General features: G+C 38.8%; 1 protein-coding gene across 1 annotated transcript in view; it reads left to right on the forward strand.

Moving 5' to 3' along the window:
* PTN (pleiotrophin) overlaps window positions 1-7,400 on the forward strand; it is a 78,960-nt gene extending 71,560 nt beyond the window's left edge. The window contains exon 5 of the mRNA XM_075050792.1: window positions 1,118-7,400. Coding sequence (XP_074906893.1) covers window positions 1,118-1,170 — 53 coding nt within the window. The 3' untranslated portion in view covers window positions 1,171-7,400. The remainder of the gene's footprint in view (window positions 1-1,117) is intronic.
* Window positions 7,401-10,051: the final 2,651 nt, after the last annotated feature.

The raw sequence follows: 10,051 nt of genomic DNA on the forward strand, positions 1-10,051 counted from the left end.
TTCTTTAACCTGAGATGGTTTTTGTTGGTTTGTTTGGTTTGCATGGGTTTTGTTTGGGTTTTTGTGGAGGGTGGTGTTTTTTGAGAAGGAAGAAACAAAGGTAGGATTCAAAGGAAGAAAGTGAAATCTGGGTTAAGGCAAACATGGGTCTACTTGCTTGCTGTTTTGGTTCCAGGAAAGATGCTTCACAGAAACTCAGTTTCCGTCTCTCTCTAGTACTGTCTTTTGTGGTGGTATCCACAAGGATTTATTCACGTTCCCAGTGAGAGTTGTTATTTCCCCCATTACAAGGTGACGTGTGATACAAGAGTACCTAATCCCCTTAATTCATGTTCATTTTCAAATTCAATTCACTGAATTTCCTCTGCCTGTAGAACACCACACTACCCTATAGCACACTGAAAGTTACCACAGATGGTAATATAATGTATAAACTTGTACCTTCACATCGTTCTCTTATTTACTGCAAATTAATCAGAGAAGCAGATGCTCCCTAGTCCCTTCCCTGTCGTATTGGTACTGGCTGGCTGGTCAGGCCGTGCTCTAATGACTCCAGGCCAAACTTCAACTGCCCCTCAACTGTACATAGGTGTTTGTCCCATACAAAAGGGGAAGGGTTGGCAATGGAGAAGCTGAAGAAACAAGTGAGCTTTCTCACCACGTTCTGGAGTTGCTCTCGTATTCAGAGAAAGCCAAAGACTAACAATGAAAGAGAAAGGAAGCAAGGGAGGGGTATGTGTGTGGGTAGTGTGTGCAAAGCTTTCTTCCAGCTCTCCACTGAGCCATGACCCGGTTTCTCCAGGAGCTGCCTGCTGTTTTCTTATTTTCAAAGCAAGTTCCTGAGACAATGCTTTGCATGCCAAACAGGGCCAGCTGCTCAGATAGGAAGGGTTCTGAACTGGACATGCACCCCCTCCTTTCCATCTTCTCCAGCACCTCGACCGCTTCTTTTTTTGCTGCCTTTCCTTCTGTTTTCCCTTTCCTTGTCCAGAATGAGGAAACAAAGTTAGTTCTTGCGGGCACAGAGAAAATAAGGGGAACTTTCAGGCATATGGGATGAAGTTTTTTGCAGTGACTGCTAGATGCTAATTTTTTATTGTTATTGTTATCTTGACAGAATCCAAGAAGAAGAAAAAGGAAGGCAAGAAACAAGAGAAGATGCTGGATTAATGGAGCCAACTTGGGCAATGTGAGAAAAGGACATCAGCAAACACGATCAGTTAACAGTTTCATTTATACCTAGGCATTTTATCCTAAAATTATTTATAGCTTAATGGTACCATAGAAGGAAACAAACAAACAAACAGAAAAAAAAAAACCTTTTTTTATTACTTTAGTATTTTTAATGTATAACCCTAACAACAATTTTTAGAGGCCTGTAATAAGGACTCCAAACTCATTTAGAAAATTACATCTATTGTATATTGAACAATGTAGAGGTTTTAAAAATATTTTTTTCTCAAGTCTTGCCATAGGTCTCAATCTGGTAATTACTCCATGCAAGCAGAACCTGAACCTGTGTGGAGCTCTGCTGAAGCCAGTGGTGCCCTGTGTGAACATAGGAGTCTGGCTGGATGGAATTATATTTAAGATTGGGACCTTATATCTGGAAAAAAACCATAGTTGTTTCTGAAGTTCTTATTACATCTGGATAACTGTATGAAATTATTTGTTTAAGGAAAGGATGGGGGCATTTTATAGAGTATTTACAGGCATAGAATTTTTTTGGATGTGGTGAATGTTCATTCCAAAATGCCACCATCTCCAGGTAAAAACCAGTAGCACTCCTATCCTTGGCCATATTTTGGATGTTGGCAGTAAAAATTCTGAAATCTTTCAACTGCTGGACATAGAAGTGTCCTAATTTTTTGTGATTTTCTAGCAATGATTTTTCCAAGTGGAATGATAGCAAAACTTTCCATTTTTTAGCATATCACGCTGTGGATGGTAGTGTCCTCTGTTTTGCCTATAAAAGCTGAAAAATGCTTTCTTTTATTTGTTTGTTTTGCCAGAAGGGAGAATATCCTTTTCACAAAAATCTAGTTGAAATTGTTGTGATTCTGCCTGACCCAACTCCCTTTTGTATCAGTGGGAATCTTCCTGTTGATTTTAATTATAGCTGATTGAAAAATAGTATGTCTAGTGGGAAGTAACAAAAGAAATCTGTTTGGAAGCTGCCTGAGGTAGTTCATATTTCTGACCAAAAAAAGGGACAATGTGTGGGACTTGAAACCAATAGGGTTGAAATTAATTTTTGTTTCTCTGTTAGTAGAGCAGAAGGGAAATATAACACCAGTACCTTTTGCTTTCTTCCATTTTTTTATAAGCAAAAAGACCTTGCAAAAACTGTCAAAACAGTTCTGTAGCTTTTTTTTTTTTAAATGGTCTGCAGGGAAAACAAAAAGAAAAATTATAAACAACTGGTTTTCAGTTTGTTCAATTTTCCCTATTTTAAATGATAGTAAGTCCTGAGAAAAGTCACAAAGAAAAAAGATCTGACAAAAGGCTGGTCTGTCCCCAGGTGAAGGGTTGTTTAACAAACTAAACAACCAGCAGACCAGACTTTCTAGAGGAAACATAAGGGATTTCAGTGCCCAAATTAATTTCAAAATCATTGCTTTTAAATTCTAAATCTTAAAATTCAACAGCAAGAAACAAGGTTTGTCATTTGTGTACGTTGCAGGCTTGCCTGCTGGTTGAGAGGACTGGTCTCCCTTGTACTGCTGCGGGTATCCACTGACTTCAGCGAAGCTGCAGCAGGGTGTGTTCATCTGAGTAAATCACGTTGCTCTCTTGGGATTAGCCTGTAGACAAGCAGAGTCTTTTTCCAGACTAACATCACTCCCGTATTCTATACAAAAATTTTATAACAATTGCAGAGCTTGCCCTCTTTTTTTCTCATACGGAGGGTATGGCTGATCTGAACTCACAGTGAGGCAAGTCCTTCTGTAGATGTTCCCAAACCCTCTGAAGCCAGCTAGCCAAGGCTGCACATAGCTCAAGGTAGACTAGCCACACAATTATTTCCCAGACTCCTTGGGTGTGTTTTGCAGTCTGTGTTGATGTCCTTGTTACTTTGACTATGCTGTTAGACATACCTGAGCCAGTGGTATAGTTAAAAATGTCTGCAACATGTGGTGGATGTGCAATGACCAAATCCAAAATCATAAAGGCTCATATTTGGGTGGTTCTGGGTGCTATTTGGGTTGTTCATGGTCTAATCAGGTCTACCTGTGCTTGTGCCTCAGACTAAGCTAACGGATTGGTAGGTCTGATTGAAAGCAAAGGGAGAAAGAAGCTTTTTCACTCACCAAAGGTTTATCTGTCTAAATGCTGCATCAGTTCACTTAAAGTGATTCAGCTTTGAGTGCAAACACTGTTGCACCATTGTCTTACACTGGTTAATCTAGTCCATGTTTAGTAGGGAGCTGGCAGCAGTTGGGAATGATGCTGAGACCAACAGTTTGACTATACTTTAGCAAACCTTAGATGTGACTTCTGATTTCCACCTCTGTGAGCAAGAAGAAAATAAATTCCCCTGTGTTTCCTCTGACACCTTATGGCCCTTATAATTAACTTCCCATCTGGCTTGTTAAAGGAACATTCCTAATAGTTTTTGAAGGAGGCCAGTCAAGTTCCTGTGGTGGTGTAGGGCCTCCAGGGAGAAAGTTTACAGAAAACAAACAAACAAAAAAATACCATGTTAGGACCAGAAGAAAGCTCAGCAGTCCTGGTAGCAAAGGGCGTGAAATAGGAGAACACTTCCTCTGTACTACTCAGCCACATATGTTTGGATCTATATTGGCATCTTATTGTTGACAGTAATTGGAGTTGTATCTGTCATAGTTTATAAACAATGAAGAAAATTTCCAAGAAATCAGCAGAAAACATTCTGTGGAAACTCTGACTGTGAAGGAGATGATATAAGTAATTCATGGCAGAACAGAGGAAGACTGAATAGAATCGGTCAGTCAAGTCAGCTCTGAAAGGAGATACCTGGTACCTAATAAGAGCAGTTTCTTCACTAGTGACATTATCAAGAAAGCAAGAGGCAAGTATCTGAACAAAACCTCTTCCCATCCTATCTTGCTCAGTTTCCACTTGAGTCATTCTGGATTTTCTCCTTATTTGCTTTCTAATCTGCTACCCTCCCTCCTTTGGGAGGGCAAGCTTGTCTGACAGTGCTGTGGGGGCGGCTACTTCAGATGAAATATGTGTTTTGCCCTCTTGGTGCTATCCTGTTACAATGGAAAATGACTTAGCATAGATGTGTTGCTTAGCTAGCTTAACCAACTGAAGCTTGTTTCATGAATGTCCCTCTCGAGAAGTGGTTTCCATCTTCATTTGCTACAGCTATGATATGGTATGGGGAGATGATCAAAATCCCCCAAATGACAGCCTTTTTCTGAGCACTCAAATCCCTTAGGAAAGAGAGGGGTGAGTTGCTGAACATCAGCTAAGGGTGAATCGGCATCCAGACTCTGGATTCTAGCAAGTTTAAACGTAGGGGAATTTGGATATAGCTCCCTTCCCTTCCTCTAAGTAGGCTGAGCCATGCTTCTAAGCAGTTAGGCCTGTCTGTATCTTCATTCAAAACAATATTTGAGGTTTGGGGCATTTTCTGACTTTGTCATGTCTCTGACAGAAGTGCCCGTATTGAAAGAGAATCATTGCTTGTCAGCCTGGCAGACCATTAAGTGCAGCAAAACTATAGGGCAAGGCTTTGGGAAGGGAAAACATTCGTTGTACATGCAGGTAGATACTGAGTTGTAACTTACTGATTCTCAACTTCTAATTCCATAATGACATTCTGGACTGTACTGTTTTTCAAAGGAGAAAAATTAGAAGAAATTAAAGAGTAATAATTATAAAATGTATCAACAGACAGTGTTGGAGACTTAGTAAAGAAGAGACAGGTATGAAGTCAGGAGGATTTTATACAAACTTCTTTTGCGTGCTCCTTGAGTAGGGAAGACAGGGTTACTGGCTGGCACATTTGTTTTTATGCTTTGCTAGATTTGTGCCTTAATGAAAACTAATCAAATGTGGAATGTTACAGAGAAGTAAAGTCCCACCCCAACCTCAAAAGAACATGTCCAACAGGAGGCAATGTGAAAAGGAGACAACAGTATGTCTGTCTTTTCTGGTTTAGGAGTGCAAGTTATGATGATGTAGATAGGAGAAGACATAACATGTTTTTTTAACTTTGGTGTATATCCTTCACCAGTTGGCATGTGGCAACGGGCAATTCAAGTAAAACAACGGAGCATTAGGATGAGCTAAGGGGAAGTGAATACTTGTGGAAACTGTTTATGGAAACAGGCCTATAAAACCCCTGAAACTAACCATGCTGCTAGCAGGGAGCATCTGAAGAAAAACATTGTGTAGCATTCCCATTTGTTTAATGAAACCCCTTATATATATGATGAACTGAGTTTCCTTAGTCTAATGGCAGTGATGAGGGTGGGACAAAACCCAACCTGACTTTTCCTTAGTCTAGGAACTGCAACAACATTAACAATATAAACATGCCACTTTTCTAAAGCAAAATATTGGTGAGGTACACCATTTTGACATGACACAGTAGTCTTTCAGATCTCCCAAATTCTTATAGGAAGGTGAAGCAATATGTCAGTGGGGGTAGACTTCAGCATTGTTTATTTTTGATCCAAAAGCACACAAAGTGTTCTACTGTTATGAATAAGCCTACCTAGACCTGTTCCCATTCTGCTACTCTTCAAAAATGGCAGTCTGCCCTGAGGCCTCATCACTCTGCCCTGAGCAGAAATGAGATATTTCAAGGAAACCATGGGAATTCAAGTATATTCAACTATCATTATCTCATTGGTGGGGCTGTGCAATCCTTTTGCTCTTTCTGCAGTTTGCCATTTTAATGTGGAGTATCTTGCCATCCCAGACAGCTAAAAACTCAGTAGGTATCTCCTAGTCTTTAAATCCCTGGGCTTTGAATGAGTTGCCTATGAAAAAAAAGTACTTGCAGTACTTATTCCTTTCTTACAAAAAACACAATAACAAACAAAACCCACAACAAAACTGAAAGCTTGTGTCCAATGTATGAATTTACTGATGAGATACAACAGAGGCTCCCAAGTATTCCCATTTCAGAAGGTCATTCAAAGTTAAAGACAAAAGCTGTAGCCCTGAATTCTGTGATGTAACGCTAGGAAAATGGATAGCCTCTGCAGGACTGTCTTACCATAGCCAATTTCATTCAATTAATTACACTGTTTGAATTCCCTCACCCTAATCTACCTGGCAACAAGACATTATTTAACTTTTCTCATTAGGTCATTCATTACACTTCCCATATGATAATTACGTAGTTCATCTAGATTTTTACAGTTGAAGGAAATGGCTGTGATAATCCAGAGTGTCTGTGTAGTGGTTGCTGAGGGGACCTGAAGCAGAGGCAGGCTACTACTGCTGCAGCTTGGAGCTAGAAACCACCGAATGAGGATGTCGGCATCAGACACAGCAGCTCTCTAAATATACATGCGTATATATATATATCTCTCTATCTCTCTCTCTCCAAGCAAAGATGTGTATAAAAGTGCATCCGTAACTCAAAATGTGTCTCATAACTAGTGCTGCCATGTTTTCAAGCTAAAGTACAAAAGAAAGAGCTTTTTGTCCTGTGTTGTTATTTACACAAGGATACAAAAGTGGTATATAGGATGAAGAGCTAGGTTTTTTCCCACTTGCCAGCCTATCAGTTGAAGGGTAGCTGTGTCCAAGGAAAATGCAAAACACATGCCAATGAAATGGCCAATAGGACTTAGTATCAGAGTGGTGTTCTCTTCTGTCACACCACGTACACAGAAGGGCTTTGTTCAAAGCTTCGAAGTGGATGAACTGCTTCAGTTAAGTGTGAACGTAGAAGCCCAGGCAGAAAAAGGCTTTTTCTTTGCCAATAAAAAGTGAGGAAAATGGGAAAAAAAGATTGAAAAAACAAAGTAAAACAGAAATCATCTTAATTGCAGTTTGGGTGTTAAACAGAAAGAAGGAATGAAAGTCAAAATAACAAATTAAAGCCTGAATATCATGTTCAATGGATTTCTAATTCTGTATATATCTATTAAACCAGTGCTATATGATATCTTCTCATGGGTTACTCTCTTTTTCCTGTTCCTTTTTTTTCAGTTTGTATATTGATTTTGTAAGCTAGCAGTGTGTTACCTTTTCGATTTTTTTAAACTTGTATGAAAGCCATATATCCATATTGTAGAATGAAAGCATTAATCCTGTAACATCCCTTAATGTTTCCCTTAGCTCTGTGGGATTGTGGGAGGCTCTAGCGAATGTATATGTTTACCAATTGTATCAACATAATTTACTTGCTCTTAGTGGCGATAAAGAATTAAATAAACTAATACACAGAAGTGTGGTGTTATCATTTGGTTGTGGAAACTGTAGGGGACTTCTGAAGTTTTTTAAATTAATTGCAAGTATTCTTAGTGGTCTGTCTTTATTGTACTAATTTCCCATCAGCTATAGGCGTTGCTTGTTACAGAAACACTTTTCTTTGTAAATTCAGAAAAAGTTTTAATCTGTAGAAAGAAGTCTGCCAGAAAATGATTCTAGCAGAAAACAGCTCTTTGGTTTGTGCATACTGAAGTCTGTCTGCCCCAAATGCTTGACACTTACCAGTTCTGTAAAGCAGCTTGTTTCAGTATACAGTTATCTCAACCTGTATAATATTGACACAATGATGGGTTACAGATGAGGAGTTTGATTTTTTTTTTTTTTTAATTACTCTCTCAGCTAAGCAGTGAGAAAACCTTATTCCCAGCTCTGTCATGCTCAGCTGTTTTACTTTAACAGTGACTTTAATGAGTGTGTGTGTTTGGTGAGAGATGATTAAGCCTCAAGAGTGGAGCAAAGAAGTTAAATTACATTAATAGACAAAATAGAACTATGCAGAAATTCAGGTAATGCTCATAGTATGTTAATTTCTTCTCCTTTCTTTTTGTTCTTTCATTATCCTTTTTTTCCTAAATCTACTTTCTTTTCCAAATACTTTCTGGTTTTGTTTCTGTGTCCAACTATTATTTCAAATGTTAGAATAATTAATTACTCCATACAAAACATTCCATCACTCACTACCAAAAGAGGGAGATGCTTCACACTGTTTACAAGACTGGGAGATTTATACAGGCTTCTGAAATTGTTTGGAAGAAAGTGAAATATTTTAAGATACGAAAACTGACAGTGCATTCTTCAAACCACTAATGGACTCAGCAATCTAAATCCTATGCTTGGAAAGGACACCCAAGTACTCTCTATTGTTTAATTACAAAAGAAAAAAAATTAATTCCTTTTTAATATCCTGCTTAGCAGTTGGTTACATTTTTAAGTTACTGAGTAATGAGAGAGTTTTAAGATGCTCTTTTTCTTCCATGGGAGGTATCTGATCTCGTCAGTAAGCCTAAGCTGCTTGAGGGTTGTCTCAAGTCATGCTTAGCTTCCCAAAGCTCCATCATGCATCACAGGTCTCTGATTTTTCCTGTTCTTCCCACCTCTGTCACCAAATGCTGACTAAGCTGTAGACAGGCCTGGCAAAGAGATTTTGGATCAGCTTTTTTCTGGTGGGTTGCCTTCATGGAATAGGGTCTTAGAAGGCTGTCTCTGTCTTTACATAGCCTCTTTTTGTTATCTGTGGAGTCTATGAATGGAGAGAACTTTGTGCCAAAGAGACCCAAGTTCTGCTACCACTCTGTGCTCCAAACTTCTGGGAGTGGTGGTTCACTAAGTGGGTCTATGGATGCAAGAAGGACTGCCAGTGGTGAGTGGGGTGAGATGTCCACGCAAAAGTAACCACTAGCAGTGCGAAGGCCGCTTTGAGAACTGTAAGACCCCAGAGCTCAACCAATGCACTGCTACAGTTGAAGTTAAAAACCTCTCTGTACTTCACCATCCCTTTGGCCTTGCCCGGGGTAGAATTGTAATTAATACTGAAATGCATGATATTCACACATGCACACACAGAGACACACTCACTTCACCCCTTGCCTTGTAGATGACAGAGCAACACCTGATTTTCACTGAACAGAGAATTTGCACAGTCCACTGCTCATGTTCTGGATGAAGTATTCCCACAAAGTAATCATACAACTCTTCATCCGTTGTCATCTTTTACGGTGATGTGGGAAGTCACCTACACAGAGAGCCTCTCTTCATTTATCTTACTTAGCCTGTACTAATTGTCTCTAGAGAAGCCCAAATGGAAGAAAAAACCCTGTAATCTTATAGTAAAATACAAGTTTGTTATAAAGTCTTCACTATTTATTGAGAGCATGTCTTAAGAAAGACCATTACACTTGACTTCTGGTCAAATGAGATTTGACATTAAATATAAATATACACACATACACAGAGGGTCTTTTACAGAAAAATATCTCCATCCCTTCCAGGTACCCTGAGTTATAGAAGGCTCCATTCCTACACAATCACCGTTGAAGCTATTGTCTCCATTGGCAAAGAATATTTTTATTTTTATTTATTCAGTCTCTGTTTTCATAGTTAACGCTGTAGTCCTTTTAATTTGCTGCTTCCCTCTATTTCTGCCCCAGGAGCAAAAGATGAGAGCTTGGATCTGAAAAGGTCAGTAACTGGTTTTTGTCCTGTTCAGTAGATAAAGCCTCTCAAGACCAGAACAGAAGAAAAAATCCTTTAAAAAAATATATATATGTATATAATGATAAATGTTTTTAGTTAATTGATACCAATTTAGCAGTTGCTAAGTGTTTGTTACTGGAGGTTCTGGAGGCAGAGTAGAAGAGAAATGTAGTATGCCGGGTATGGAGGAAAGGAAAAGAGCTTTCCATAACGATAATTAACTTGCATACTATTGCATTTTGAAATATGGGCTGTTACTTCATTTTGTTTTGTTTTTTACCCTGATATAGAACTTCAAAAATCTACTGTTCATAATAAAAGAGTTCTGCACCCAAGTAATTACTTTTTTTTTTTCTGTCTGGAAAAACTTCCACTTTTTTATTGCATTAATTCTTGTACTTCTATTATTCATTAC

This window comes from Buteo buteo, chromosome 19 (genome assembly GCF_964188355.1).
Source record: "Buteo buteo chromosome 19, bButBut1.hap1.1, whole genome shotgun sequence".
Taxonomy (NCBI): domain Eukaryota; kingdom Metazoa; phylum Chordata; class Aves; order Accipitriformes; family Accipitridae; genus Buteo; species Buteo buteo.